The sequence below is a fragment of the Bolinopsis microptera genome, chromosome 2 (assembly GCF_026151205.1).
Source record: "Bolinopsis microptera isolate Bmic1 chromosome 2, MBARI_Bmic_1.0, whole genome shotgun sequence".
NCBI classification, from domain to species: domain Eukaryota; kingdom Metazoa; phylum Ctenophora; class Tentaculata; order Lobata; family Bolinopsidae; genus Bolinopsis; species Bolinopsis microptera.
This window is the reverse complement of record NC_087073.1, coordinates 17622163-17636003: the sequence shown is the minus strand read 5'-3', so window position 1 is coordinate 17636003 and position 13841 is coordinate 17622163. Positions and strand designations below refer to the sequence as shown.

General features: G+C 40.8%; 3 protein-coding genes across 3 annotated transcripts in view; all 3 read left to right on the top strand.

The window, feature by feature from the left end:
* Positions 1-812, top strand: part of LOC134826290 (mitochondrial potassium channel ATP-binding subunit-like) — a 48751-nt gene extending 47939 nt beyond the window's left edge. The window contains exon 12 of the mRNA XM_063838619.1: positions 274-812. Coding sequence (XP_063694689.1) covers positions 274-360 — 87 coding nt within the window. The 3' untranslated portion in view covers positions 361-812. The remainder of the gene's footprint in view (positions 1-273) is intronic.
* Positions 813-3564: 2752 nt separating this feature from the next.
* On the top strand, positions 3565-4895 carry LOC134826745 (sperm microtubule associated protein 2-like). The gene has a single exon (XM_063839238.1). The coding sequence runs from the start codon at positions 3630-3632 to the stop codon at positions 4431-4433; it is 804 nt and encodes a 267-aa protein (XP_063695308.1). The 5' UTR covers positions 3565-3629; the 3' UTR covers positions 4434-4895.
* Positions 4887-9543, top strand: LOC134826744 (tektin-1-like). The gene is made up of 6 exons (XM_063839237.1): positions 4887-5539; positions 5866-6051; positions 6640-6854; positions 8267-8489; positions 8644-8838; positions 9016-9543. The coding sequence occupies exons 1-6, from the start codon at positions 5312-5314 to the stop codon at positions 9175-9177; spliced, it is 1209 nt and encodes a 402-aa protein (XP_063695307.1). The 5' UTR covers positions 4887-5311; the 3' UTR covers positions 9178-9543.
* The last annotated feature ends 4298 nt before the right edge of the window (positions 9544-13841 follow it).

Below are 13841 nucleotides of genomic sequence, written 5' to 3'. Positions count from 1 at the left end.
AACGGATATAACGAGAATTTTTCGCTATTCTAGAGAAAATTGTCAGAATCAAGAATGTCAGACGTTTTAGATGACTTTCAAATCAAATCAAATCAACAACAAAAAACTTTTTTTAAAAATGTCGATTATCTGTTTCCCCCCGCCTTCAACCAAAATGATTTCATTGAGTGAAATCTCCATTGAATTCGAAGAGGTTTTTGAAAGGTTATACTTTGACATCTAACCAATATTGTAGATATCAGGACAATAAAATAATGATTCATATCTCTTCAGAAAGGCACGCACGACGAACTGATCATAAAGGAGGGTACCTACTTCAACCTTGTTAAAAACCAAACTGATCTCAATCAAGATATTTAACTTTCCTGATTACACTTTGTTTTGAGAAAGCTAATCAATTGAAAGACATTTATGTTAATTTAGTCCTGAATTGTTTAAAAAGTTATTATACTTTTTACAGATTTTTATCACGGCACACGGGGAAATGGGAATTTTATTCGCTTATATAACGGACTGGGCCTTTTAAATCTCATAGTATTAAAATAGAAAGTTGATTGTGAGTGTTTCGCATTTAGTGTATGACTGCGTGTTACCGATTACGAATACGATATTTTGTATTTGTAACGTGTGCACTGTTTTACTTTTATATCTATAATTAGCTTATCTGGGATTCTAACTTTTCTAAATATTAATTTATTCCTTACTAGTTGTGTTATCAGTTATAAATTATTGATCTCGCAATTTGATTACTGAAAGTGAAGACATTGTTATCAATTGTCAAAAACTAGTACCTAATTGTAAAACTAAAAGAACAAACGCGTTTCACTCAGTTTCAGGCAGGCTTCTATGACTATAATTCTTAACTGTTTATCTATCCGAGCGTGCTTAATCACTCTACTATATAACAGTCTACACTGCAAAGCCAGGTACAGGAACTTCGGAATTTTTTAGTGAGTCCCGTTCCTCGGCAGTCGAAACAAACTTGAATTTACGTATTTTTGATTTGAAGTTGAACAAACCGGTTTTACATTTTTTTTTAATCTAGACACTTATTTTACTTCGGTGTATTCCAACAGCCACAATGTTACACAAGTGCAACCAGCCAATTACAGGAAGCCGAAGGATCTTTTTGGCCAGTGACGGTTAAGGTAGTGTGTACCATACTTTCTTCGTCCGAGACTTTGCTGCAATGTGCAGCTCCTCATTTAACCCTCACACCCGATTTCTCGAGTATTCGGCTGAGTAGACCGGGGGGCTGCATAGACCACTCATGATCCTTAGCTGAGCGTCGACGACGCTCACCCCACGACCAGGCAGTCAGTGGGTTTCGAACTCGCAACCTAACGATTGTAAGACAGGCGTTCTAACCAACTGCGCTACCTGGCCGTAAAAAAAAATTAAAAAAAAAAATTAAAAAAAAAAAAAAAAAAAAAATTAACCCGACCCTAATCTTAACCGAAGCCAACCATAACCCTAGCCACAACCTTAAAACCACAACCCCGACCACTATAAGTATAAGTATAACAATTAAGCACAACTCTAAATCTAATAAATCTATAACCCTGAACAATCAAATTGGAGCTTTACTAGCCTGTCACATGTAGCCTGTCACATGGTCATGACAAAACAGGTTATTTCCCATAAATTCTCAGAGGCATTTTTATTAGGATGATGATTAATCACTCTACACTCGACTGTCACGTGACTTTTTCAACCCGTTCTCTAGCTGGTCCTGAACGAATATTCGAAACCCTAACCCTTTAATCTGATCCCAACCCTAACCCTATCCCAATCCTTAAAAAAGCATATGCTGAAACCCTAACCTTAACGAGAAATTAGACTAACTTCCTTATACGGTCATATCACGTGATCGAGACAGTTTTTCGCCAATATCTCGTACATCGATTGAAGTTTGTTTCAACTGTCGGGGGCCCTTTTTGTATCACGTTGCGACCCCCATGGTCGTTTCACTATGGTGGTCGTCCTGACGATACAGGGGAGCCGCGCACTCGTTATAGGCGAGAGAGCTGAGAATTCATATTTCAGCTGCAAAAGAAAGCAGAAGGAATGGGGGGGGGGGGAGAAGTGGAAGGGGGGGGGGGGAGTTGCAGGGAGGTAGGGGGATGTTTTGCGATATAAGACGTATAATTTCGGTGGAAAATGTATGAAGTTTTAAAAGTCGATTTTGAGGGCGAAGATCGCGTTTTTACCTACCCATCCATCTTGTCGGCAAAATTCTCTACTTTCTTTTGATATTTTAAAATTGAAATTTGACTTGATTGGTGGAGAGTTATGGTTTTTCAAAGTGAACGTTTTAAAATGAATTGCGCAAATTCTTTTAAACGCGCCTAGGTTCCATGCCACATGCGCGGCGGGTCATACAACGTATGACAAGGCCCTTTTAGAACAATCTCGAAGATCGACTGTAAAGTGATTTAGCACGCTCGTTTTTATTAACGGCAACCGGTACACGGTAACCCTATTATTAATAATAATATTATTATATAGTGCTATCAACTATATAATACTATCAACTATATATACGCCGCGTCATCGGTTAAGTTATGGGATCGGAGTCGAGTAATATTTGGAATCATGATCAAAATTGGAATTATCAGTGTCCAAATTAAAATTAAATATGTACAATTACAATTATTGGAATTATTTTTATTTTAATTTATACTGTTTATAATTATTCATCATTATTTATTGTTTTCACAATGCACAAAATTTTTAAAAATTTGGGCGCGGGCAAGCGATTTGGTAAAATTGATTAATAATTAATGCATTGAATGCAAATGCCTATTTTATATTAGAAAGCATACGGTACTTATTATAATTTGCTTCTTTGAAAGCAAATCGAAAATTAAAAGCAAGCACAATAATGCACTGTGCACAAATAATAAGTGCTGCTGTAAATGCATATACTTTAACGGCCAATAAATATGGTCCAACCTCATGGACTCAGTTTGTAAATCGGATGTCTTAACATGATTTAGCAATCTGTTTTGGCCCTAAACAAAAATCCGTACATATATATATTAAACAAAAATAATAGCGTAAACTTTGACATTTGAATTCACTGCGCGCGTCGATATTTTGTAGTACGCCGCGCATTCTCTTTAGTTCCATTGATGTTTTTCTTTAAAAAGTTTGATAAAGGAGCACATCGTCCTGGATACGCATGGATTTGCGCGCTCAAGATTTGTAACTTTCTCGACGGCTAAGCTAGAGAAACGTAGCGAGAGCAGGAAGTTATCGCTACAGATATCCATATTTACGTTTTTTGTTTTGTTTACGATCTCATCTTGTTAGTCGAATATAAATCTGCACAAATTACAAATAACCCAAAGTCTTGTTTTCGCTGATTTTGACATTTCCTTGTCCTATTAACTTCGTGATTGGCAGTTTTCACCCCTTTTAGTTGTAGTCATATATAACCGAAGGTGTCGTTTTCCCCCGATTTTTATATGTCGTTATCGTATTTACTTTGTGGATGGCATTCTTTTATACAGAAATCCCTTTAGCAGTAATTTTGTTATTGATAATTTTCATTTCTGTGGATTTATTAGTTGATTCATTTGCCTGTATTTTGAGGAATTCCTAATTATCTGTAACAACCTCTGTTCATGCGCAGAGAGATGGCGATGTGCGAACCCCCTCAAAAACAGTATAGACGCATAAGCGATCTTGCTCGACCGAAGCCGTTACCGGCTGGTTTTATTGAGGACAAAAGATCAGTATATTCTGAGTCAAAGATTGTCAAAGCCAATCACCAAGAACCAACAAAGTTTATACTCACCGATAGATTGGAACAATTGTGCGAGCCCAAACCGTACCACTATGATTTTGCTCAGGACCGACCGTCCCCAAAGTGGCCTGTGACACCATCTGCCCAAAAAGCGGCTGCGTCTACAGTTGTGGAGAATCTTGCCCGACCAAAGGCAATCCATAGAGATTGGGTTGAGGGTCGCCCCGTGCAAACTGTTGTAAAATCAGGTGCAATGAAGGCCAACGCCTCAGAACGTCTCAGTCAATTATCACTTCCCAAGAAAGGTGCTGCAAATGTTGTGATGGAAGAAACTGAAACTCCTTACAATGAGGGGATCTCTACAATCAATCCGGCCGCCCTGAAGGCAGTTGCTTCCACAAGAATTGAAACTTTGGCCCAAGAGAAACAGACTCATCAGTCTTATCTGCCGCCATGCCCTGTGCAGAGTATTGTTAATCCCAAAACTATGAAAGCTAAAGCTTCTGCACATGTTGCTCAACTGGCTCGACCAAAAGATAGGAAGGAGCTTGAGGAAAATCCAAATGTCTGGAAAGTTTCTGCTGGTGCTAAGGCTGCACAGGCTTCACAGCGTATAAATGAGCTTTCTGCTCCAATCCCACGCAAGGTTCGTGCCAAAAAAGCAACTGCTGTTCCCACTTAACCTGTTACAATTTAATTGAGAATCATGTTTCTCTCGAAATCAAAACAGTTTTAAAACTTCAGAAGACTTGCAGGAATCTAGTTTTTAAGTTTTAGACTGGGTCTTTTTAGCCCAAAAGTAATTGGGATTTGATCTTGCATGTGTACTCTCTGACTAACACAATTTAAACTCTAAATTTCTTTCATTTTTGGAAAAAAACCATCCAACCGTAATTTTATTCTTTAACTCGATAATAAGCTGGTTTATTTATATCAAAGTAAGAATTGCATGAAAATTTGGGTAAAGATTTTGGGTTATTAAAGATTTTTGATGTATGAATAGGGGAGATTAAATTATCTGAACAGATGGAAATTCTATGTTTTAAATTCTTTGTAAATTGAGCTGAGTGTTTGTAAAATAGAAGTTGTATATTACATATTCTTTTAGTAAGTTATTTTCAATCTTTTATGTTATTTATTATGATGTTCGTTAGTTTAACTTCAAATCATAAGCCTTTGATGCACGAACCTAGCATGCGAAGAATAGAACTTGTCCTTGCCATATAAAACATAATACGTGCAGGAGAAGACCGATGGTCGATTAATCAAGTAATCAACTAATTAGTCCGCGGGGGAGACAGTTCTACAGACCAGATAACTAGCTCCGTTTAGCTGATTACTGTTACTCGGACTCACAGTGATGTAATTCTCTTAGAATGGTTGTCATGGCAACCCCTTATAACTACATGTTGTACAGTGTCACATAACATTTCTACTCGTTGCTAGCGTATCTTGTTGGTTTGTATGCAAGTCCGATTAGCTTTTATCTTGCACGTACTAACGTTTATGATGGTAATTTAATCGCTGTTTTCCTAACCCACTTCCCTATTTTTAGTGGGGATGGCTCAACTTGTTAAGGCTCCGCCAAAATACTCCACGTTTGAGTGGCACAAGAGTAACAACAAGAACTATAATAGTGCTGAAACAGAGCGAGCAAGCGCTGAGCGCCTTCAAAGCGAGAGCAAACGTCTTACTGATGAGACGGACGAGATAACACGCTTCACCCAAGAGGATGTAAACAAAAAGTTAGCTCAAAGACTCCGTGAACTCAACTTCTGGAAAGATGAGGTAAAATATTTTGATATCGAAATTTTTAAAGTATTGTAGTTTTTCTGGGTAGGTACGGTTTCGATCGGATTGCAACCAGTCTAAGGAAGCCACTTTACAGTTGATAATTTCTGGCGATGCTAAACTTCTGCTCAGATCCAGAAGTTTCCATCCTGGCTCCCACACTTCAATTGAGACAAATATCTATTGAGTCATTGACATTATATGTTGTAAGAATCCAATCAGAACCCTGGAATTGCTGGTTATCGAAAGTGACTTGCGTTTTACGATATTACTAAATCTATTTATAGTCGTGTCGACAATTGTGACTAGACGATATTCGACAGGTTCAATCACAACTGCAAGCAGTTGACAAGGAGATCGACACACTATTGAAATACAAAGGAAGTTTGGAGAACTCTCTAGAATCCACGGAGCATCCTCAGAGTGTTACTACCAGCTGCCTTACTTACAGACAAGGTCGGGAAGCTATCGACATGGTTCAGGACGACGTTGAGATCAACCTGCTTAAAGTAAGAAACAAATTTGTTTGTAACCTTTTTTTTGGAGATAAATATTACTTTAGGTACCAGGCGGGCAGCTTCAAGTTAGATAGCTGAACTCCAGTCTTTCTTGAATCAGTTATTTTATTATTTAGTGGGCTGGTCATCTAATATTTGATTTCCACCATCGTTAATATTCTGCACACTATAACAGTCGACTTACATCAGCATACGCCATACTCAGCAATCTTCGACATATTCAGTTTACCACGGTGTTGAATTCTTAACTGTTTAAACCGATCTAAAGCTCGTTTAGAATTTCAAGTTACATGCAAAATGTTGCACCGCGATACGCATTTTGTGACAATCGTGATCTGATAATAACATATTCACAAGCATTTATACGTTTTAAAATTCTGCTTGCTCAAGTTCAAGTGGACTTTCACAGCACGTCAAGTTTCAATGAATGAAGATAGCATAGGCACTAGAAATTGTCCTTGAAATTGATTTAAGTTTATTGAATACAACCGTTACCTTCAGTATTTTAGTCTCATTAGATTTAGGTTCCTCGTAACCTCGACCTAAAGAATGCAATCTCACGTATTAATCTGCTAACAGGAGGTGGAAGTAATTGAAGGAGTGAGGTCTGTGTTGGTACGAACATTGGAGCAGACAGTTGAGCAGATCAGGAGACTGAGATCTGCTAAATACTTCCTGCAGAAGGATGTTGCTGATAAGAATGCTGCTATTTCAATCGACAATTCCTGTCACACTTTGAACAACAAAGATACCGATATTAACCTGTATGAGGGTGTCACCCAAGATCTTGTCAGGTTGGTTATTAATTACATATTTATTACAAAATACAACCGTTAAAGTTGGGTGGTGGTGCAATATACCAACCATGTCATTTACCTTGCGAAATTGATGTGAAGATTTGATACCTTAACTCAATTCAGCCATTTTCCTGCAACTTTATACCTACTTATACAATGTACATGAATACACAAAATGTAAAATGTAAGTGGTCACCTAGTAGTTGCTATTTTGATCCACACAGACACACCGATTCGCCATAATTATAACAATATTGAAAATTCTCAAGCTCCCACAGCACTTTCAGTGAGTCTGACCAATGTTTTAACCATCTGTTTAGCTTACAATTACAACCATGAGTACTCAGCACCTGATCGTTACGTTTGTCAAGTCAATTACATCATTAAGCGCCAGTTGGTCGGCAGCTTCTTCTCTCCTAATTTCCCTTCTCATGTTTGCAATTAGTAACTATGGTAAAGCCCTAAACAAATTAAATAATCCCAGCCCTAACTTAATCTTATCCGTGAACTGCATTTCCTGGAGAGTGGAGGACAGAGACTAAGTATTTACTTTTCATCGTACCCAATAACATGAATAAGTCTTGTTTGATGAAACACAACACCTTAACATATGGGTGAAATATGCTTCCTGAAGATGATTATAATCCTTAGCCAAGGTATTGGAGCAATGTAATAAATGGATAGAAATTCGAAAATTTGTCCTCAGTCTTGAGTAATTCAATATATAAATCCGGAATCACCGGATCTTAAAATGGAACCTAGTAGAAGCAATGGAAGGTAATGGAAGGGACCCTAAATTGTTGGATAATGTTGTAAGATACTAAAATACATTATCTCGATAGAATTTTACAGTGGACACTCCTGCTTGCCACCAAGCATTAAATTTAGATCAAGTTCACTGTAAATATTAGCACTCTGCACTGCACTGCAGGCTAAGCAATATCTTAAAATATTCTTACTTGTGCTACGTTGCCATGAGTCCTCCACTTTTAAACATATCTTGCATGTTGATATGTTATAATGGTTTGCTATCAGGTTTTAATCTTCTATCGTCGGTCACGTTTTAACCGGAAACTTCTAAACTACTAAAAGTAACACTTTTACTGCTATTAAATTATTAAGTGATTAGCGAATCTCGCTTATAAAGAGGTCCACCATTATGGCACTTTATTTCTGGGTTTCTGATCAGACCAGGCTGGAGGATGGAAACTTCTGGGTCAGAAAATAAGTTTAGTGTTACCAGGGCTTGTGTTCATAAAATTGAGTGTGGCTCGATAGACGATTTCATCAGTAGGGACCTTGTGTAGCAGGAGCTTGATATCAAGCAACCAATTAAAGAGAGTGTAACCGGAACTGAAGGACTGGACACGTAGGAGCTCCATTTCTGTTTTAACTCGTATAAATTTCAGTGCAGTGATGCCTGCAGATTGGAGTAACTACTCTGATGCCAACATCAAGAAGGCAGAATGCGAGAAGCAGGCGTCAGTAACACTGCGCAGCGTCATAGCTGGAGTTATCGAGCAGACGCGCAACGATCTCCTTACGCAGTGTAGGAACGTGGACTTAGCGCTCAAGAAGCGTGTTGAGGAGTGCTCCAACGCTAAGGAGCGCCTTACTGGCCACCTTGACAAGGTTATATATCGTACTCTTGTGGGAGATGTGAACATTTTTTGATGAAACAGAAGTTACGATTTTCTAATGAAATAAAAGTAAGGTGCTAAGATGTCCTCAAGGTCTTGCTGCACACATTAAACATATCAAGCAATGTTACCAATCACTCTCCCAGGTTGAGAAGGAAATAGAGAGCATGGAGGGCAACATATCCCAGCTTAAAGCAGCTATTGATGAGAAGCTAGCTCCACTGAAAGTAGCGCACACACGTCTTGCTCAGCGTAGTCAGCGCCCCAATATTGAGCTTACTCGTGATCCAGCCCAGTACCAGCTTGTCAACGAAGTGAAACTTATTGAGAGTGCTATCGCTGTGAGTGTATAATTCGTTATGTTTATAAACATTCAACACGGACTACTTATTTATAATAGCAGTTCTGGTTGCTTGATATTTTTTTAATCTGAGCATATTTCAAACTTCTTTTTTCCACAGTCAATAATATTGCAAAGGCTTGTCCTAGAATATTAATAAACCATCTCTTCTCTTCAGGCTCTTGAATCTCAGCTTGAGGCATCTGAGGCAAGTCTGAAAGGTCTCATCAGAAACCAGATTGACCTGAAAGAAGACATCCGAATCAAAACTAAATCTCTCCACATTGACAAGGTGCTCTGCCAGGATCTTAGAGCTACAATTGACTACTCTCACTATTGAATGCGGGAGTAATTCTTGTTGCCCCGTCGCTCACACTCTGAAACAAGTCAAGCTCGTCAAACTATTCAAGCATTCATTTAGATTTTGATTACTTTATACATGTGTGTAGGTGCATGCTTATGAAAAATAAAGCTGAGACTTATATCGATATATTATCATTAATAACATGATTTTACTGCTAGCAGTTTTAAACTTAAACCATTGATACTGTAAATCAATCTGTGAATATGTCAAAATGATGGGGAATATACTGTTTAATGAAATTGCTGTCACAAGCTTATGCTGTTCGGTTAAAAACTTACACAAAATATGATCGTTGAATTCTTGATATGTAAGTACTCAAATACTGATTTATATAGCCGAAAAGGTTGTTTGAATTTTCAAAATCTAGCTGATTGCACCAGCATCGAACTAAATTCCTAATGCAATGGTCATGGTGGCATTTTCTGATGAAAGACCGGCACGCAGCCCTCATACCCTTATAAATCCTGTTCGTGCCACTAGGGATTACTTTTCGGCAGAGTGCAATGTAATTGGCCACAGTTTATTTCTCTCTTTATACCTCTCTTTTGCATAATAAATTGATCCAGGTTTCATTATTTAAATATCCAATAGACCATGGGCCAAGTATTGTGGCTGGAGACCCTTCAGCTTCAAAACGAACGAATATTTGTAGCGCGCGAATACTTCAAGTTGATTAAAGCTTCGTTTGCGCGGCTCAGTGATAGCCGGTCTGCATGACGCGCGGACATGCATGCAATGATGTCGATATTATATGGTTATAAATCAGTGATTAGAAACAGGCGGGTCAAATTTTGACCCGGTCAAAAGCGACCCAAGTTCACAGATTTCTGTTCACTCCTCTTCTGTATGAATCTTGCAATCAAAGCAATATTACTCTGTAATAGTGCTGAGCCTGATGAGGCTTTTTACCTCGCGATCCAGTCTCCCAAATTTCGGTCTATTAGAACGCTGCTAACATTTTTTCATAGATCGCGATCAGTGGGTTCACTGGGTTGATAACAGTGTTAAGTTAAGGAATTACCTGTATTATACGGTATCGTACGTTATATATTTATACAAATATATGTTAAGCCCTCGATTGGAGAAATAAAATGTTACTGACCTCACCCATGCTTGAAATGATCAAACAAACCTGCAAATAATTGCCATGGCGATTGGTGATTTGATATTCGATTCAGAAGATTTTCATTCTATAAGCCATGATATCATATCCTAAATGTTCCTCCTATTTCAAACTATAGTAAAACCGAGAGAAGTTTCAGCTACTGCGGACCCTCTGTTTGGAATCAGCTTCCTTATCAATTGAGAACACTAACTGATATCGTCTTATTTAAAAAGAAACTAAAAACTCATCTCTTTGAAAACGTATTTGTATAAGTATCATGTATTACCTCTCTCATAAAATCGGCACTATCCGTCGCGGAGTCGAGTCCGCGGCGGAGCCGCCGGACTCCGAGCGGACTCCGAGCGGACTCCGGCGGAGCCGCCGGACTCCGAGCGGACTCCGGCGGTGCTCCGCCAAAATGTATTTACAGTGGACTCGAGTACATTTTGGCGGACTCCGAGCGGAGCCGAGCGGACTCCGAGCGGACTTTAAAGTCCGCCGCGGACTCCGAGCGGCTCCGCGGCGGCTCGGTGGAGTGTCCGCCGCGGACTAAGCCACTAGGCGGACTCCGGTCCGCCGCGGACTCCGGCGGAGTGCTTGGCGGACTCCGCCGGACCTCTCCGCCAGACTTGAATCCGGCGGAGTCCGGCGGAGCTTGGCGGAGTCCGCCAGCTCGGCGGACTCCGCTCGGAGTCCGCCAAGCACTCCGCCGGAGTCCGCGGCGGACTCCGAGGTAATAATACATATATTATTACCTCGGAGCGGTAATCGGAACCCCTAGGTTCAAGGAGGAATATCATGTCAAAAAGAAAGTAGAGAAATGGGTAAAGGATATAGAGAAACTTTTTACTTTTGCTGCCGATGAGCCACAGGCAGCGTTAGCTGCATACACTAAAGGAGTAAATTGCAGATGGCAATACCTTCAAAGAACTGTTCCCAACATAGCAGAACTATTCAGACCACTAGAGAGTGTTTTAAGACACAAACTGATACCAGCACTCGTGGGCAGATAAGTATAATGAATAAATTGTGTAGAAATTAATAAATGTGACTGTGAGTGTGACATTGTGACATGTACATTTGCATTTGCAATTTGGGTACGTGGGCCGGCTCGATCCACGTGCGCGGCGCCCCCGCGCCCATTATGCTTACATCTCCAATTTCAATTGCAGTGTGGTGCTTGCGTGGCGCGGCGGGTCGGGTACTCATGTACTTGATTATTGAGAGTACCCCATCTTATGAACGATAGATGAACTAACAATATATTTTGAAGTTTTTTTTGAAGTATATTATATGTATTGATTATTCTGTGGCAAATAAAATTCTCTTTTTCTTAAATTCTCTTTTTCTTAATTCTTGTTCATTGAAATATTACCGCCAGCGAGGTAGCCGCAGCTGCGACTGCAAGCCGTGTTACCCACTTCCCTGTACTGTATTGTGATCAGCATGAGTTTAATCAAAGTCTAGTAATGTGTATCACTCGCTTCACTCGATCCGAAATTAAAGTATATAATCCTACAACGCTAAGCTAGTAATAGAGTTTTATGAAAGCACTCTGGCCAAGTCAGTGGATTCTTTTTACCTAATTTTACCTCATCCCATTAAGGAACGCGCGCTGGGTAAGAAGAAACCTAGCCAGAGTGGAAGTCGGCGCCCTCATTAAATTTTTGGAGAAAATCGCTCGCCAAAATTTGTTTGTTGTTGGACCAGGACGATGTCCTAGCCTGGCAGCTCATTGCGCGGCGCGTCGCAACGAGCTTCGTTGTTCGTCGACGTGCGACGAGCAACGAGAAAAATTGTGTGGCGCGTCGAGTGGCACATCTTAACGGGGGATATACGCGTATAAATTTCGATCGCTGACGTACAGCGAGCAGCACAGCTGCGAATGGCGTCAGCTAGTAGGATTTCATCCTACAAGACACATCGCGTTTACCTAGCTAACCAGGTCATTTCCGCCTCCGGCGGTCGCGTGCTACTGCAAGCGAGAGGGCTATAGTTAGAGCAACACATCGCGCCACAAGCCAAATATTTATCAACATCTTGACTAGCTACGCGGTCCTTTTCCGCATGCGCTCGCGCTGTGCTCAAAAATTGACGTCGTCAATCAATCAACATCAAGATTTTAATTTTACATTTGACCTTTATGTCAAAAATCTTTGAATTTTCAATCGGTGGTCGATGTTACCTGAGGACCTCAGGCTTCGTCCTTACTTCGTCACAGGACGATCGGAGCTCGAAGAGCGTAGAGAGTGCTGGCTGGCGTCGTCCTGTGATGGTCGACGTATTTTTGCTTGCTAAAAACGCTTCCCCATATGAGATAATATGACAAAAATTGTTTTGGTCACGTGACCTGTCAATGACATTGATATTTCGCTGCGGACGGTTTGGTGGAGGGTTAGGGTCAACGTTTATACATTATAGGGTCAAAGTTAGTACTAGAGTTGTACACTATTGACATTCTGAGGGTAATGGTTAAGGTTTATCACTAGCGACCTTTTCATCTGACCACAATATTGCAAAATGCTATGTTGTATGTCACGTGACAAATTTAGCCGAGGGTCGGAAGACGGAGTTCGGAAGTCAGTGGACTCTGTTGGAATCCGGCGGACTCCGAGCGGAGTCCGCCGAGCTGGCGGAGTCCGCCAAGCTCCGCCGGACTCCGCCGGATTCAAGTCTGGCGGAGAGGTCCGGCGGAGTCCGCCAAGCACTCCGCCGGAGTCCGCGGCGGACCGGAGTCCGCCTAGTGGCTTAGTCCGCGGCGGACACTCCACCGAGCCGCCGCGGAGCCGCTCGGAGTCCGCGGCGGACTTTAAAGTCCGCTCGGAGTCCGCTCGGCTCCGCTCGGAGTCCGCCAAAATGTACTCGAGTCCACTGTAAATACATTTTGGCGGAGCACCGCCGGAGTCCGCTCGGAGTCCGGCGGCTCCGCCGGAGTCCGCTCGGAGTCCGGCGGCTCCGCCGGAGTCCGCTCGGAGTCCGGCGGCTCCGCCGCGGACTCGACTCCGCGACGGATAGTGCCATAAAATCCATACTTCATAAAAATAAGTTCTTATGTACATGTTACTCATGAGTCGCTTTAGATGGTTTGAACTGAATCTTTGGGTTTTGAGTTCTTTATGGCTATAAAGCGATGTATAAATTCCTACTTATTATTATTATTATTATATAAAGCTGTAAGATATAGCACTTTTCGGTCAGTGATCCCAATTAACAATCAAAGTATAGCCCTCATAACGGGGCCACAGTTTCTGCCCAATGCAGTGTATAAGACATGCTACCGTACTGTGGAAGTTTAAAGCAGTTTGTAGCTGTCATGTCAGTATTTGAAGTGAACAGACTGTAGTCTCTGCATATTATAGTGACCTGCTATTTACCAGGATCGCTAGCACTCTTGAAGGACAGAATTATCTTCTAAGCCAAGGATTTAGTACAGTTTAAAGTGCGTCCAGTGCAGACTGGGTGATCGCTTTGTATTGGCCAACTCTTCCACCACTTTAATTATTCAAGGTACCTACCAAGTTGCTTAGTAAACAGT

Bases quoted from the DNA above. Each gene is read 5' to 3' on its own strand.
- LOC134826745 (XM_063839238.1), top strand. From the start codon at position 3,630: ATGCGCAGAGAGATGGCGATGTGCGAACCCCCTCAAAAACAGTATAGA.
- LOC134826744 (XM_063839237.1), top strand. From the start codon at position 5,312: ATGGCTCAACTTGTTAAGGCTCCGCCAAAATACTCCACGTTTGAGTGG. The intron at 6,052-6,639 runs GTAAGAAACAAA...ATCTGCTAACAG, and splicing joins TTGAGATCAACCTGCTTAAA to GAGGTGGAAGTAATTGAAGG. The intron at 8,839-9,015 runs GTGAGTGTATAA...TCTTCTCTTCAG, and splicing joins TTATTGAGAGTGCTATCGCT to GCTCTTGAATCTCAGCTTGA.